The sequence below is a fragment of the Gobius niger genome (genome assembly GCF_951799975.1).
Source record: "Gobius niger genome assembly, chromosome: 18".
NCBI lineage: Eukaryota > Metazoa > Chordata > Actinopteri > Gobiiformes > Gobiidae > Gobius > Gobius niger.
This window is the reverse complement of record NC_136869.1, coordinates 7,740,822-7,758,650: the sequence shown is the minus strand read 5'-3', so window position 1 is coordinate 7,758,650 and position 17,829 is coordinate 7,740,822. Positions and strand designations below refer to the sequence as shown.

The following is a 17,829-nucleotide window of genomic DNA, read 5'->3' as shown; positions in this document are numbered from 1 at the left end:
CCGAATTATCACTTTTTGAGTGACAGTGCAAGATTTTAGAGGCAGTTGTGAACAGGTCTGGGCTCATTCTACACATTAGGACATTGTTGGAACATTTAGGGGGAGGAAAATACATAATTTATAGTTCTAAGTATCTAAGTCTAGATAAAAGGTGTGGGTGACGAGTATTACCTCATCATTTTAGGTGTTTGTGTACACGCACCAGAGTTCAGTTTGAACACGCAGAACGTCTAATGGAGGCAATTAAGGGCTGAAATTATTAGAGTGAGTTACGTGCATGAACTTAAGCACGGCAAGTGATGGAAAAACTGAACTGCAATGAACCTTAACATGCATGAATGAAGCCACGTCAAACTGTGATTACGCTGGAAGAATTATAATAGTTTAATTATGCTGCACCTTAACCTGAGTTTGAGGCTTAGACACATCGACAATTTGCCAAATGTCTCTCGGTGCTCTTTCCCCATGAAGAAACCTTTTTGAATATAAATAAAATGGTTGAATAGGTTGTGATGGGACAATACGACAGTACAGAGGTACAGTTCGTATATTCATTTATTGTAAAACTTTTCAAACATAACAAAGAAAACATGTTTTTAAGGCTGCAACCTTTTCCCATTAAAATAGATAAAACTCAAATAAGTCAAATACTGTTTCCAGAAATTTACCTCCATATTTTTTTCCCCCCCGTTTCAAAATAAAGTTACAGTTTCTCAAGGCCTCACATTTTCTGCTGGCGTTTTGATTCGAGTCCTAATACAAATTGACAGTGTTGGCTCTGATCTCTCGCAGCGTTTTGAAAGACGGAAATATAAAAAAGGGTTGATTTGGATCGTGTGAAAAAACAGCTGGTGGTGGAAGTTGGTCCCTGAAGTTTGAACTAAAAACAATAAAGAAGAAGCAGAAAGACTTGGTTTGGTCTCTTCACTGTGTTTGAGTAAAAAAAACAAAAGAAACATGTTGATAGTCCGTCGGAGTTCAGTGAAATAATCCCATAGAAAGGTACAAAGTTGGCAGTGTGTGATTCCTGACGTGTTCCTGCGGGTCGGGGTAAGGCCTGTGTCTCAGAGGTAGATTCTTAGGCGATTTCGTTCTCGCGCTCGATGCCAACGTACTTCAGGGCGTCCGCCTGGCTGTACCTGCGGGCGGAGACGGACTTTAGCTTCACGTGGGATTAAACAATAACATCCAAGAGAAAAGCTGGTATTTGTCCCAAAAAAATCCATCCATTTCAACTTAAACCATCAGTATTGAAGCTTATTTAAGTAGATTTTGCACAGTGGAGGCGTCACAAGAGGAGCTACAGGACACAAAAACGGGGCAAACAAGGAGATATCCAGGCATGACTCACAGCTAGACCATACAAGCCTCATTTCTACTATTGTTCTGGCTTATGCTTGTTCACTGGAGAATAAAACGGATTATATTATGGTGAAAGACTGTTGTGGAGCGAAGGGAGCTGTGCAGGAGGAGGAGGAAGGTGGAGGTGATCAGTGCAGGACACCACGCTCTGAAACAGGGACGACACACATGCCCTGACAGACCTGAGATTGCACTGCCCCGATGTGTTTGTCATATTTTTGAAGGGTTTTCGTCATGTTTTCTTCTTTTTTTGCTCTTTAGTCACTTTTATATTGGAGTATTGTTGATTTTCTGGCTCGTTTTTGTTGCTTTTTCAACCTGGTTTTAATTGCTATTTTAAAGAGGGGGTTTTATGCTTTTTTCAATCACATAGCACCAGTCTATATCACACTACAATGATGACGAAACCTTCTGTTGGTCTGTAAATGCAGTAAATTAGAATAACTGCCTTGTATAAAATTGCTCTCTCAAAATGGCTGTAGCGAATGTCTTGAAATAGGCCTCTGTCTCTTTAAGAACCTCTGACCCTTTCCGACACGCCCCCTCCACACGCTGTCTGTGGCATCAGTGGGGAGGGGGTTCTGCTGAGGAGCAGTGGTTGGTTACTCGGCTGGTGATGAAAGCTCGGAGGCGTCTCCAGGAGGTGGGGGCGTTCCTAGGAGGACTCAGGCAAACCTATCCCTAAAATGGCCGCCATCAGAGTTTTTACAGATTACTCAAAAATACGTGAATGTGCCAAGGCAACACTTCAGGCATGTTTTTAATGAGGGAATGACATAATAACATGAAGTAAAGCTTGAAATAGTCGATTTTGCATAATACCCCCCTTTAAAAGTGTTTTTAAACAAAGAAGGAATTTGTGGGTAAGGAATCTAGTGCTATTGCCAGTTTGAATGTCTATCTAACCTTGTACCTTGGTTTACTCTACTTATCCCGAAATGTTCCTGAGGTCTAAGACTTCGTACAAACCTGTAGTCGAAGAACAGCTCCTCTCCGGTCTGAATCGCTCGTTTGGCGAAGATTCCTATTCTGTGGTCTCCGTTCACCATCATCACTGAAAACACAAGAGGTAAATCACAACAAACCAAACACATACAAAGCAAATGCGTCTTAACTTGAACCATGAAGTCTATTTCTAATACTAAACTGAGATCTCTTTACCTTTTGCATAGCAGTTGGGGTTCACAGAATGATTCGCAAAGCGGATCTTGTTGCCTTTCCTCGTGGCGTCAACAACAAAATCTAAAAACCAGAGAGATTGATCCGTCTTGTTATAGTTAAACAATAACCATCTGTGTTTCTGTATTCAGTTGTTTCTCACCGTTGTTGAGGTTGAAGAGAAAGCTGCACATGTATTTGTCGTAAACTTTTCCTCTCCGATCGGCTTCGTCCTGAGAAATGATCTGCACGAGAAGTCATGTGATTTAAAACGACCCCTTGGTTAACATGTGTCTCGAGTGTCGTCGGCTCCTCGCTCACCTCTCCGCAGTACTCTGAAATAAACTCATTCTTCTGAACGGGCTCTTTGATGAAGATGCCCCACCCGGCCACATCTGAGGGGGCCAGGAGCAGGTGCTGCGACACAGACACAAACGGAGGTTAACTCCACAAAGTTAAATATGTGGATGGGTTTGAGAGTCCAATGTGCAAAACTAGGAAGTTGTTTGTCCTCCTGGCTCAAAGCAAAGAGATTCACATGAGGAGTTTATTTAACCTTTATCTGAATACGTTTTAAGTTGAATATAGAAGCTGTACAACAAAACTAGAGATGCACCGATCCAGCTTTTTTGATTCTGATACTGATACTGGGGGTTTGAGTGTCTGCCGATATTAACCGATACCAAAAGACTTTCATAAAGGAATAGGCCACCGTTTTTACATACCGAGATATGTTCCTACTTTAGCTTAGACGAGTTCATTTGTACCTGTCTGTCTTCACGCGTGCCCTCAGTCACGTAAACACAGCACAGTTAGCATTTAGCCTCCTCCTCTCCTCTATAGCTCCAAACCAGGTGAAGATAGAAGCGACCAAGCTCTTCCATGTTTTCCCTATTTAAATATGGTTACGTGAAGTGTTACATGATAAAGTATACTTATACAAAACTCAACAATGTGGATTTTCTAAGCAGATAAAAAGGGGAACTATATTGTAAGGCGTAATAATATCAGGAGTAGTTCGGCGTCTGCACAGTAAAGTGAAGATATTACTGCGAGGATGTCGAACTACTCCCGTTATTATTACGCCTTACAATATAGTTCTCCTTTTTATCCGCTTAGAAAATCGACATGTTTAATTTTGTGTGACTATACTTGGATGGTGTAACTACTCAGGCAACCATGTTTAAAAAGGGAAAACGTGGAAGAGCTTGGTCGCTTCTAACTTCACCCCCGTTTGGCCCCAATTAGGAGAGGAGGAGGCTAAATGCCAACAACATCTTTGGTCTTTTTGTACATAAAAACACATCAACTCGTCTAAGCTCAAGTAAGAACATAGCTCAGTATGGAAAAACATTGGCCTGTTCCTTTAACTGTTCATATGAAGTCATCTGATCATTACAAGTATTTTATATCAGCATTACATTAACTAAAATACATGCGAGCAGTGGGTGATTTTATTTTATTAGGTCACTTTAGGTATTTCTTTCACAGTTTCTGATCCAGCCTTGATTAGTTCTTGTTAGCATTAGTACGCTGCCAATAACAGTAGCATGCTATTGCTATCAAAAATACGTTTACGGAGCTTAAAACTAACTCATTGATTGAATTCTCCAGGTTCTTAGCTTGAACATGATATACAGCATGTCTATATTCACTTAGATTTCGTCTGTGAAAATTGTGTTTTTAAAGCGGTGAGCAACAAAACTGGTACCGGTTCCATATCAGATCTTTGTAGCCGATACCCGATATCGTATTTTTTCCAGTATCGGATCCGACATCCAAAACCAGTATTGAATCAGTGCATCCCTAATTACACATTCAGATTGGCCAGATATTAAAAAAAGTTGGGCTGATGGTCTATCTCATTGCTCCTCTCGTTATAGTGCAGTTACAGTAATAGTATTTAAAAGTAGTGCAGAAGTATTAGTCGTACCTTCTTGGCTCCTCTCTGTATGGAGCAGTTCTTGCAGGACACGTTCTTGCTGTCCCAGTGCTCGGCGGCCCCACAGGTGAGGCACAGGTCCGGGTCGCACTCCCTCACGGCCAAGTAACACGGACACTGCTTCGTGTTGCACTGGGCCTTACAGCGGCAGCCGGGGAATCGGTTCTGACCTGGCAACGGAAAACAAAACAAAGGATTAAAGTCAATATAGATAAGAGTTTGGGCTCGATACACGATTCAAGTAGAGAGTCATGAACCACTCACACTCGGAGCTGCACTGACAGAACTTCTCACAGAAGTTTTGTGCCGTGACGCAGGGGCAGGACGAGTCACAGGGCTGGCGCGGGTGGTCACACGGCTGGTAGTTGTACACGTGATTCGAAGAGCCGTCTGTAAAACAACAGCACAGGTCAGTATCCATCTACGACTTCAGGGATTTGACAAACTGAAAGAAGAGGCTGACCTTTCTTGAGCTGGATCTTCCTGCAGTGCGTGGCCCAGAGCCGGTGTTTCCGCTTCTTCTTTCTGGGAGGAGTGTCTTCGTCTTCGGTCGGCGCTCGAGCGATTATACTCGACTCTTTTACCCTGAACTCGTAAACCTGAACAAAGAGGAAACGGACCAAGATGTTTCATTCACTCTCAAATCTCTGTGTCTAACCTCAGTAGTTTCTCACCTGTCGGCACGTCTTGGTGCTGATGAGGCGGGCGATGGCGCAGTAGTTGTCGTAGTACGTCCCGATGAGGACCCGGAACAGAGACGCCTCGGCTCCGCTCCACTCCACCGGCTCCGGGTCGCACAACTTCAGCTTCACCGGAGTCTGGCACCGCGAGTTTCCCTCTGCACAAACACAGGACGGTCAGACGGTCACTAAAGGACTTACAGCTTACAGAGCAACTACGACTAGCAACAACAGAAGCATCAGTCGAACTGCTCATAGCCTTTTTCTAAAGCTGCTCCATGGGCTTGTGTTGATGGCACTTTGAAAATGACCTGATTTAGACCCAGTTTTGTCTAATTCTGGTATTAGAAAACGAAGCAGATTGTCCAGTACAAGTGAATAAGACACTCACAGCTCGCGGTTAGCATGTAGCATGAAGCTAAAATTAGTATTATGGTTAGCATCTCCGTTATATATGATTGTATGAGCTGTCGAACCACTTTGCTCCTCTGCACATCTTTATCTGATAGAAAATACATCCACAATTCAGCATTGTTAAAGCAGTGGAGCAGGTGAGAAAGTAGTTATTTTCCCCTTTTGTTTTCTTTCTGGCAGCGTCGAAAGTGACAGTTTGTGGAGACACTGTCGGCATCTGTATACTGGGGAACAACAGACAGCTTTTCATGAACTTAGTGTTCTAATATCTAAAAGTTAAAAATGATATACTGGACCACTTGATTTTTCTGCGCCATCTTTCAGGTGACAATTATTTTTGTTTAGCACTGAGTTAGGCCCAACCGATAGTTTTGGGCCAATATTTGGGTATCAATTATGGCCGTTATCTCCGGAACCTAAAGTAAGAGAGATTTCCTTTCCTTTGCAGTGGAAAAAGAGCTCAATCAAACTCTCCCACAATCACATCGCTGTGAAAATCGCACAAGTTCGTACCCATTTTATGTTGTAGATTTGCAAATAATTTTGGAGTCATAAGAGACAGACGTCTTTTGCTGATTTTTGTTTTCCAAACAAGCTCTCTCTGAAGAATCTACTAAACATGAATGTCCTGAATAACTCAGCCCTATGTCCCTAATACAGCGCCCCCTGCTGTCATAGTTCAACACTGACACATTCAGGAGCAATACAAAGAATCATAAACGAGACATTCAAAAAAATTTGGCCCACAAATATCAATAGTGCTTATCTACATCGACCTTGGAAGAAAAAAAAACCTCCATTTTGATATATCTCTATGATTGAACCTTTACTATCAAAAAAAGTTTAACTACAGGTTATTAGAGATAAAAAACATGTTTAAAATCAAATTAAATACTTACAATATCGGCCAACTCCCTTCATATCCGTATCGGTGATCATTCATAAGCATTTTAGGCAAAACACTTGGTATTTTTGTGCTTTATAAAGTGACTGTATTTTATGTATTATAGTGTTGTAGAAGCTCCTGTTGTCTCTGAGTAAACAATGTTGATCCAAAATGGAGGTGGGCGACGTTATTGTGACGGGACTCATAAAACCAGATCAAAACCACATTTAGTTCTGGTTTCGTGATGTGGTACCTGAGCTGCTGCTGGTGTTGTCGTCCTTCTTGTCCTCCTCCTCCTCCATGTCGCGCTCCCCCTCGGCGCCGGCGTCTCCGTCGTCCTCTCCGGCGCCCCCCGTCTCCGGCTCGTCGTCCCGGCTGCCCTCGCGGTCGCTGTCCGTGTCTTTGGTTTCCGAGGAGACGGTGGGGGTGCCGGGGCGACTGCCGCTGTTCGGGAGGCGGCCTCGGCGACGGCCCACGCTGCGTTTGGACGGCGTCTTCGCTCGCTCCGCCGCGACTCCATCGGGGTACTCCCTCACCATCCCGTCCTGTTCAGAGAGGACACGTGAAACCTCATCCCAAAGTAACACAGGTGAAACATGGGGGCGTTCATTACCTGCACCAGATACATGTAGCAGTCGATGCCGCACGGTTTACTGTCCACCAGGTTCTCCAGGTTCTTCCTCTTGTAGGTGTTCGGCGTCGCATGAAACGCTGAAACACAGGAACAAACGGGTCACGACGATGCTTCAAAGCCTGTCCCGGGACGTGAGGTGTGAATCCGTGCACTGACGGTGGAGGAAGCAGTCGTATTTGAAGCAGCGTCTGCAGAAGAGCGTGTGGAAGGAGTGGAGGCTCTGCTCGCGCTGGACCGAGCGCGCGTTGGGGCCGTCGATGTTCGGGGTGCACTCGGGAGGAAGGGCCCCCGGGACCTGCTGCTCCGTCAGCTCTTTGTACCTGCAGCACACGGGACAACAGCCTTTAAGAGCTTTGCTGTGATACAGCAGCGGTTAACACTGGACGACTGGACAACATTCACACACAAAATGAAAGAAAACTCTGACTTTTAGGGCTGGGCACCGTTCACTTATTTTTTTCCAATACCTACACTAAAGTATTTGTCATGCAGAACCATAAAACAGATTAATAATGTTCATTTATTCCTTCCATTTCATTTCATTTGCATTTATATCATTTGTTTTAATTGAAACCACCAAGAAACTTCCTTTAACGACAAAAGAGCAGAATAAACACTTTCCAAGTTTTTCTTATTTGCCCCCATTTTTAACACATCCCACCCCATCTTCTTTTTTTCCCCCCAATTTTGCTCCAAATGTTCCCAGTTTTTCTGAAACTTTCCAGATTTTTTCAGATTTGTTCCCTACATTTCCTCAAAGTTTTCTTCATGTTTTTCCCTCAGTTTTCCTCCAAATATTCCCAGTTTTTTTTATTCCCATGTACATTTTTTCCCAAATCTTCCATATATATTTCCCCCCCCCTACATTTCCACAAAATTTTCCAGCCATTTTTCCCCTTACATTTTCCCCCCCACATTTACCCCAGTTTTTCCACTTCTTTTTTCCCAATTTTTTGTTTTTTTTTCCCCAACTTGTGTTTAATTCTTTTTTAATTTTTGATGACGAACAGCATCAACATTTGAATATAAATTTTTAGCTTTCTTTTCATTACCTGCTTTATTTTTCTGATACCAGCAGCACCTAAACCTTTTCTTTTATACCAGACTGGTATACTTTAACGGTACGTTGCCATAACGACCTTGTGTTCAGGGTTAGTGACAATGACAAGCACCTTGATCTTAAACCTTTATATAGTGGATATTTTTCCACAAACACCACAGTGATTGACTCACTTTTCTTTCAGCTCCTCAGTCGATCCTTTGTCGGGAAACATGGAGGAAATGGCTTCAAAAATCTTGTCTGTGGGAAACTTCTTGGAGACGTTATTGGCTCGACCTGGTCAAAGAAAACATCATGTTGAATATCACAATAATGTTAATATTTTAGTTCATTAACCTCTTACCCTATGCCTTAACCGAAGCTCATTTTCTCCAGTTTGGCTTTACCCAAATCTTAAAGCTTCTCAACTGGAGAGCAACTGTGTAAAGCCTCATTTGAAAGCCAAGACCTACAAAAATGATCGTAACTTTTTTGTCACATTGTTGTGTTTTTGTCCTTTTTTTGCTGCATTTTCATCCTCATTTTCGTTGTTATTTTGATGCCTTTTTTTAAGCTTTCAGATTGGAGAAAATGCACTCGGGTAAGGCAGAGGCAAGAGGTTAATACACATGTGTAAAGGAAACAAAGGCAGAGAAAATGTGCCAAAAACAGGGAAGAGACGAGCAAGATTTAAAGCTTTTTAATACCTAAATTACATATTTATAATGCAACAAAGTGAAAAAAAAGATCTATGCATTTATACATTTTTAAGATTTTATTCTGTTCCAGTAAACGGAGGAATAATGGAAGATTTTTCATATTTTGAAGCCAATTGAACAAAGATTTGTGTAAAGAAAAGTTAAAGGAACAGGCCACTGTTTTTAAATACTGAGATATGTTCTTACCTCAGCTGAGACGGGTTGATATGTAGCCGTCTGGTCTTTACGTGTGCCCTCAGTCACGTAAACAGAGGCGTAGTGATATTACGCCTCTCTACGCCTTGCAATATAGTTCCCTTTTTATCCGCCTAGTACATCTACATGTTTAATTTTATGTGACTGTACTTGGATCGTGGAAAGGTTCATGTAACCGTATTTAAATAGAGAAAGAGCTTGGTAGCAACTAACTTCACCTCAGTTTGGAGCTCTACATGCCTTTCAGTCATGTGATCTTGGTGGCCATTTTGGATACCGAAGTAGCACTATGTAGTACTACCACATGTAACAATATCAGACTGAGGATGAAAATGGGAGACAATTAATTGACAGTGGCATTTTTATGTACTCATTGCTCAAGATAACAGTAAAAACAAGAGGCTACATGCTACCGCTGTCTGTGCTCTGTTTACGTGATTGAGGGCCCGCATGAAGACCAGACAGCTACATAACAACCCGTCTCAGCTAAGGTAAGGACATATCTCAGTATTTAAAAATGGTGGCCTGTTCCTTTAAGGAAGTGTTCAGCAAAATGTGGACCATAGTCTTCGTATTTTTGCTAAACTTCTGGTGCAAAAAGTCAGGAATTTAGCTCAATGCCTGGAATCAAATGTAATGATCTTTGTCACATGGAAAACCACAGTATTGCTGCTATTCTTTGTCTCTTGTGACCGATTGTGATGATATAATGTGCAGCCCTAGGTTTCACATGGCTCGTTTTCATTATAAAGGCATTACTGATTAAACAAAAAGGGCCTAAACATCTGAAAGCGTGTTACCCTCGTGGTTGGCTCTCTGCTCCTCCGGCCGCTCTTTGCCGTCGCACATGTCGACCTCGGCCTCGTCGTCCTCGTCGTCGTCCTCGTTGTCGCTGTACTGAGCCAACGCCGTCACCAGCTCCACGAAGATCTCGTCGTTTATGAACCCGCACTCTGGAAAGAAAGACTCACATTTACACTTTCCTCAACCTCTTAGAAAGTCTTTAAATAAATGAAGGGTCACATGTCGCACCTCGGTCCCCGTGAACTTTCCCGTCGTAGTTTTTGATCAGCTCCTCGATGAAGGTCCCGTCCTGGTCCAGGATCTCGTCTCCCATGTACGGGATGTTGTGTAGCACCGTCTCATCCTCCACCTGTGAAGACGACAGAAACGTCCAGGTGCTTTAAAGAGGAGCGTCAGAGCCAGAATATGAATAACCGTAAACTTTTTATTGCTTTACCATGAAGTTCTGCTGCAGGGGGGACCAGGAGTACATGACGGGGACCGAGGCCACGGCGTTCAGCGTCTTCAGAGGAATCACCTGCCGCGGGAACTCAGAAAACCCACTGTCCACCGTGCACTGAAAACAAGAGACAGATGCACAATAAGGACATGTTGTTAATTTATGTGGAGTATGATCCATGGCCTTCAATAATAAACAGTTACAGGAAAATTTAATGCGAGACATTGAGAGGTGAATGAAAACCTTACATTTAGGGATCAATTTGAAACTTTTGCTGTAGATTACCGGCATAAATATGAGAAAAATGTACCTCAAACTTCAGTCATTTTAAGTTTTCATACAAAAAAAAGAAAAAAAAGCCCAAATTGCCTATGTTTTCAGTGACAAAATCTAAATAATGGATGGAGCAAAGTTTAAATGAATGGTTTTAAAATGTTAGGCAATAAATAATATTGAAATACAAGCATTTATTTTATGACAGATATTTTTATAATTTGAAAATTCCTCATAAATGTAAAAACCAACATGTGCTTTTGTTGTGAGCGGCTCAGCTCTCCTAAGACGTGACTAACTTTACCAGGAGTGGGAACGTCTCCAGCTCGTCTCTATGGAGATGTGACTAAAGATTTAAAATCCTTTCTTTAATCACCCACTGCAGAAAAAGCCTTTTCTGTGTCAAGCTGGTCATCAGGAGCATGTAGTCCAAAATGTTACGCAGTGTGGCTTTAACCTCTTAACGCCTGTCTTAATTGAGCACATTTGAAAGCCAAGACCACCAAAACTGATCTCTTTTCCTCGCATTTTGTGATTTTTTTCCCATTGCTTTATTGTTACGCTTTCATCACATTTCTGTCACTTTTTCATAGATTTTTTTTTCTCACGTTCACGTCTTATTTTCGTCTCATTTGTGTTGCTATTTTTTTAAAGAAGCCTTTAGATTTGGGAAAAGCCAAAGGTTCAGGCGGGGGTTTAGAGGTTAAAAGATCCCTCTGAAAAATCCTTTTAAATATTGTTAAGTCTGGAAAGCTTGGAGTCTGCATGACGGCAATTAGAACCAGAACCAAGATTGTAGAGGCAGTTGTGGTGAACAGGTCTGGGCTCATTCTACTCATTAGGACATGGCTGGAACATGTAGGGGGAGGGAAACACTTAGGTTTAACATTTTTAAACTCCGTATTGTCCCTTTAAAGGGGGGTATTATGCAAAATCGACTTTTTCAAGCTTTACATCATGTTATTATGTCATTCCCTCATTAAAAACATGCCTGAAGTGTTGCCTTGGCACATTCACGTATTTTTGAGTCATCTGTAAAAACTCTGATGGCGGCCATTTTAGGGATAGGTTTGCCTGAGTCCTCCTAGGAACGCCCCCACCTCCTGGAGACGCCTCCGAGCTTTCATCACCAGCCGAGTAACCAACCACTGCTCCTCAGCAGAACCCCCTCCCCACTGATGCCACAGACAGCGTGTGGAGGGGGCGTGTCTGAAAGGGTCAGAGGTTCTTAAAGAGACAGACGCCTATTTCAAGACATTCGCTATAGCCATTTTGAGAGAGCAATTTTATACAAGGCAGTTATTCTAATTTACTGCATTTACAGACCAACAGAAGGTTTCGTCATCATTGTAGTGTGATATAGACTGGTGCTATGTGATTGAAAAAAGCATAATACCCCCTCTTTAAGAGTGGAACGAAAACTTAATTTTGAGAAAAAGTTTTTTTAACGTCTGCACAAGCGCCTGTATGTTTCTCTTTACTTTAGCCACAGCGTCTCCCTGCTACATGTGGATATAAAACATATCAATACTTGTGACTGAATAATGAAAGATGAGGGAGTGCTGTGCTGTAGTAGTTATTCCCTGGATATCTCAGACTCCCTAGTGGACAAGAGTGAATTCAGTCTTTTCTTTTACTCTGATTATAACTGAGATGTAAAGGGAGAAATCCACCTAAAAATCTCTATCGCTGCATGAAACACCGATGCCGTGTCTCGCCTTAGCACGAAGCGATACTGAAATAAACGGTCACCTCTCTGGTTCCTCGCAGGGAGCTCACGGAGGTCATGATGTGCACCGGCTGAATCCGCCTGGTTTTCCACTCCTGGTTCAAAACGTCCGTCCGATCGTTGATTTTCTGACGATTCGAGTTGAACATGGTCTAAACCCAAGAAAATCATCATCAAAAACGGTCACAACTTTCTTTGATTCGAGACATTTCTGCGCGTTCTTACCTTGACCTCGTCGGCTCGTCTGAAGCGCTTGAGTTGCCGGAGTCGCGTGTATTCAGACTTGACTCTGCGTTTCCAACACGCAGGGCCTTTCTCCGAGCGCTTCCCCGTCAGCACCATGGTTCGGCTGCAGCACAGAGGAGCGGCCGTTATCAGGGCACCAGAGTCTCCATCGGGTTTAGAGCTTGACCTATATTCAGCCCACGTATGCATTATGTATGTACGCAAAAGAAACTATGACGGCGAGGAGTCTCTGGTGAATCAACAGACACTCAATCATTGCAAAGACAAATGTGCTCAAGGTTTCTCGAGCTCTACATAAACATGTGGGTTCGGTGGAGTTGAGGACTTTTCGCTTCTATTCACAGAAGCTTCTAAGCTCTTGGGGTCAGCTCATAGTTTAATCTTTTTATAGTTGACATTGAAAGTATATATGCAGTGTAGATCTTGATAAAGAACAGCAGCAAATCTTCTAAACCAATGGCCGTCGACTTGGGGGTCGCGGGACCATTTCCAGTAAATGCTTTTCTCAGGAAGCATTTATTTACTGAAAAAGCACTGAAGTCTCTTAAAATGACTGGTGTCGAGCTCTTAGACTCTTTAATAGCTGTATTTAATTCTAAAAACAACAATAATCTGCACTGTAGGAATATACTAATAGCACTTTTAGGTTCCAATGTGTTTTTTGAGTTTAAACAAAATTGTGTCATGGATTGTCCTGCTGTGATGGTGGGTTATATCGTTATACTGGCAAAATTTTTTATATTGTTGTAATTGGTGATGATGTTTTGGGAATGATATAATTTGCATGTTGCTCCAGCTGATTTTGACTCAAGTCACGACCAGGAGATGCAGCTAATGTTACGCTCAGCTCCATCAGAGCAGCGTAAACACTGACTGTGTAGGACAAAGGGGCAGCTGCTTAAAAGTAAAGTGAAGGATGTAAATGCTTGTTAAGATCATATAGTGCATGTGTGAGGAGATTTGCATGCAGGCTTGGACTTTGCATGATATCGTTGCTGCTCTAGTGGACCATGAGGTTAACCAAGTCAAAAACCACTGCTCGAAACAGTAATTGCTATACGGTAACAACCATATAATTGGGGTGGTGCTGGTGGTGGGACTGACCCTTCATGAGCTTTTGCTTTGTGGGAGTACATTTTTCACAATAAAACACGATTGTTTTTTTCTGGTCACTGTTGAGCAAGTCACTTTGTGGTTGTAATGTGTTCTATATCGGTAGTTACAGCCTTAAAGTGTAATGTGTTTTGGGTCACATCACATATTGCTGTTTCAAGAAAGTAGCTTAGTTACAAAACTTTCAGTTGCTCAACACCTTTAGCAACACATGGACTGAGATGGTCGTGATGCCGCCGAGCAGGGGTTTCCTTCTCTTTCCCCATTCTCTTGTGTTTCGTTTTGATGTTGAGCTCCTGCAGATCTCCTACGCCAGCGTCCAGCTTGATTTGGTAGCGCAGGTTAGCGTTCGTGCTTCACAGCCAGAAGGAGCGGGGGGGCTTTCTGTGTGGAGTTTGCATGTTCTCCCCCCGTGTCTGTGTAGGTTTCCTCCGGGTACTCCGGTTTCCACTACCACTAAAAACATGTACAATAGGCCAGGATGTCTGAGAGTGTGTTTGAGAGTGCGCATGGACGACGGATGGAAATTAAATCTCAAGGCTACAATCCGGTGTGGTTTGTTCATTAACTTGCACTGTACCTACCAAATAAACCAATAAATACATTTGGGGATTTCCTCTAGTGCTAATATTCCTTGGCTACTGAAAAAAGTATTGTTTTTTGTAACTTGTTACTTTTGTAATATGTGACCCCAACACTGCTTCTGATGTAGCAACAAATGCAATGTGTGAAATTGTGCAAATAAACTAAACTAAGCCGACAAACAATCTCTTTTTGGGCTCAATACTCATTTAAAGGGGGGGTATTATGCAAAATCGACTTTTTCAAGCTTTGCATCATGTTATTATGTCATTCCCTCATTAAAAACATGCCTGAAGTGTTGCCTTGGCACATTCACGTGTTTTTGAGTAATCTGTAAAAACTCTGATGGCGGCCATTTTAGGGATAGGTTTGTCTGAGTCCTCCTAGGAACGCCCCCACCTCCTGGAGACGCCTCCGAGCTTTCGTCACCAGCCGAGTAACCAACCACTGCTCCTCAGCAGAACCCCCTCCCCACTGATGCCACAGACAGCGTGTGGAGGGGGCGTGTCGGAAAGGGTCAGAGGTTCTTAAAGAGACAGAGGCCTATTTCAAGACATTCACTACAGCCATTTTGAGAGAGACATTTTATACAAGGCAGTTATTTTAATTTACTGCATTTACAGACCAACAGAAGGTTTCGTCATCATTGTAGTGTGATATAGACTGGTGCTATGTGATTGAAAAAAGCATAATACCCCCTCTTTAAAGTACATTTAGTTGTATGTTTTATATTATTCAAACAACTACATTATGCTTCATTGTGTCTCTTGTTTATTGCACCTGATGTGTTATTGAAGATCGTGTTAATAGTTTTGAAACAAGAAACTACGGTGCTTTCCATTTTTTTTTAGTAAGTTTCAGTGACATAAAATGGTGCCCTCCTCTCCTCCTCAGTGAGCCGTGCACCTCTGTGGTCACAGCTGCACTGGAGCGAACCTCAAGACTGAAAGTCAACTCTACTTCTCGGTGAGACTGGAGGCTCTCCCTCCTGAGGCGCTGGGATGTTCACAGATTTTCTGCACTTCTCAACGATCCAGTTTCTCTCAGACAAGCAGTCCGTCACTATGACAACAGTCTGAACTGAGCGTCTGTCGCCCCCAAATTAAAGGAACCACTGTCTCAGACAAAAACACCACTTTCTACACAAACAAATGCTTTTATATGTTAACAGACACGCAGGGCAGGGAGAGAAAGAAGTCTCATTTCATACAAAGAAGAGCTGCTTTTTCATCAAATAAGAACAAAAATGCAAAATAAACTAGGAAAAGCATGACTAAAACTCAACAATTGCACATTTGTGAGTTTGTTTACGGTGCTTGAGATAAAAAGTAAGTCTCAATCAGATGGATGGCTTCCTGAAATGGATATTACATCATCTAATAGCCCACTTACATTGACACTCAAGTCTAGGTCATCGTGACTTTGTGCTTGTTGAATAAGTATGACCCAAGTTTGACCAACGGAAGTCCTAATATTAGCCTTTACAGTAAATACACTTTAAATAAACAACATTAATACAATAGGAAGAGCCAAGAGTGTCATTTCCCAGTCACATGTACGCACAATAATTACAGAAGAAAAAGTGAGTGAAATGATTCGAGCTGAAAGACAACTTGAAACTTTCGGTATTGGTGGCTCTAGGTCATGACATGAAGGAGTGAGACCAAGAGGAAAGATGTGCAACTAGTCCATAAAACTCTGGTTCTTGTGAGTTTAACCTCACCCAGTTATGTCAACTTCTGTGCCAAGGATAATTGCTTTAGACTTCCTGTACAAAACAACGAAAAGCAAAACGGGTTTAACACCAAGACAACTGCTGAAATACACATGCCAAACTTCATTGGACAAGACTGTTTTCATCCTAAAATACTGAAATGTAATCACAGTTTGTTAGTGTAAAATACAAGATGCTCAAATCTGTAAGGGATGCACAATCTGGCACGACACCACCAACCGGCGAGCGAGTGCTAACACATTTGGACGCCTAACAAAAGGGCATCCGCGGCTCGTTTTAATCTCGAAAAAGGCGTCCAAAACACACACATGCATAGCTGACAGTTTGCCTTACCTGTTCGGAAAACACAGTCCTCATCCAACGCAAAGTTTGGGAGAAAAAGATGACAACAGCGAGCGAAGTCGTCTTTTGTGTTCAGGATTAGCTCCCCCCGGTTAGCTTCGCGGCTAGCGACCAGTTTCCTTACAACGAGGGAGCGGCTTTATCGCTAGAATATCACAAAAAACAGCACTTTCCCCGGCTCCTTGTCAAAGTATCTTAAAAGCAGCGGCGTTCGGGTGCGGAACACGATTGTTTTCTTTTATGTCCGATGTAAACAAAGTACCGAATTCGTGTTTTTTCCCCAGCTGAAACGGTTCAAACTGTGCTACCAGCCGTCGCTCTCGCCGCCCACCACGACAGCGGCACATTCAAGAGGCGCCAAACCGTACGGGCCAATCGCGAGGCCCGGTGTAGGCTCGCGCATCGCTGATTATCCGAGGGCTCTCTCAGCAATAACCAATGGGACGGGGGGGAACGTGTGGGGCCCTGCAACGGGGACATGTGGACGGCTTCTTTGTTCTCCCGAATGTCAATAAAAACAAGCGAAACGGCGAAGAAAGAGAGAATACGCGCTCGCGGGTTCAGTTGATCAGCTCGCGAGTCGTGTTTGGAGCGACTGTTAGCTTTTTAATATTTCGATTAAAAATATAACAACAAATAATATTAACATGCAAACAACTTTACACAACATATAAGCATGTCAAGTGTTTATAAACGCTGGATTTATATATTTTAATCCCTCAATTTGGGGCATAAACACGCAGAACGCGCTCTAAACCCATGTGGCACCTGCAGCTGTCCCGACAGCGTTCAGGTGCGCATGCGCGGAGGTGAAAGCGATTTATTTGTATGAAGAGAAAGCCGCGTGCCACGGTAAACAACGAGCAGATTAAATTCATCCGAGGACGAATTATAATCCATTTAAATGAAGCAGGTTTGGGGGGAATATACCTGGATTACAGCCTCGGATGCAGAACTAGGGTCGACGGGTTTAACAAGCTACGCCCCCCCTCGGTCTCGATTGGCCGGACGTCATTGAGGGCAATGCAGGCAGAAAATGCATTGCTCAACTACCCCTGGGCAAGCAAAAGTGCCTATATATAACCAACTTTCAATAAAGAATTGCGCAAGTGAGCTCAAGGACTCAGTCAATGTTGAACAGCGGATAGAAACCTGATAAATACAAGGAAAGTTACAAATAGAGGTTGTTACAGTAGGCAACAAATTTCCCATTATTGAACAAACAAGGCTTTTCAAATAGATTTTGGTAAAGAAAATGCTGCCATTACATTTCACCCAGCTGTTGTGAACGATGTTGAACACACACACATGTTTAAATGAGAATAAACTGAGATTAACTGTATATATTTTTGTTTCAATTTAAAGGAACAGGCCATTTCATACTGAGATATGTTCTTACCTGAGCTTAGACGAGTTGATGCGTACCTGTCTGGTCTTTGTGTGTGTGCTCAGTCACGCAAAACGACCAAAGATGTTGTTAGCAGTCTGCTCCTATGGCTCCAAACAGGTAGCCTGGCATCCAGACTAATCTCCGATG

The 17,829-nt window shown here is 42.7% G+C and overlaps 1 protein-coding gene across 1 annotated transcript; it reads right to left on the bottom strand.

Moving 5' to 3' along the window:
* Positions 1-607: 607 nt before the first annotated feature.
* ezh2 (enhancer of zeste 2 polycomb repressive complex 2 subunit) lies at positions 608-16,827 on the bottom strand. The gene is made up of 19 exons (XM_079576533.1): positions 16,284-16,827; positions 12,500-12,623; positions 12,298-12,426; positions 10,270-10,389; positions 10,062-10,182; positions 9,830-9,982; positions 8,310-8,412; positions 7,233-7,396; positions 7,056-7,153; positions 6,696-6,987; positions 5,137-5,300; positions 4,926-5,061; positions 4,727-4,852; positions 4,454-4,632; positions 2,842-2,937; positions 2,684-2,765; positions 2,524-2,604; positions 2,332-2,416; positions 608-1,139 (listed from the first exon to the last, which is right to left on the bottom strand). Exons 2-19 carry the CDS (start codon positions 12,614-12,616, stop codon positions 1,079-1,081), a joined length of 2,307 nt encoding a protein of 768 aa, XP_079432659.1. The 5' UTR covers positions 12,617-12,623; positions 16,284-16,827; the 3' UTR covers positions 608-1,078.
* Positions 16,828-17,829: the final 1,002 nt, after the last annotated feature.

Bases quoted from the DNA above. Each gene is read 5' to 3' on its own strand.
- ezh2 (XM_079576533.1), bottom strand. From the start codon at position 12,616: ATGGTGCTGACGGGGAAGCGCTCGGAGAAAGGCCCTGCGTGTTGGAAA. The intron at 7,154-7,232 runs GTCAGTGCACGG...CCTGTGTTTCAG, and splicing joins ATACGACTGCTTCCTCCACC to CGTTTCATGCGACGCCGAAC. The intron at 4,633-4,726 runs GTGAGTGGTTCA...TTCCGTTGCCAG, and splicing joins CTGTCAGTGCAGCTCCGAGT to GTCAGAACCGATTCCCCGGC.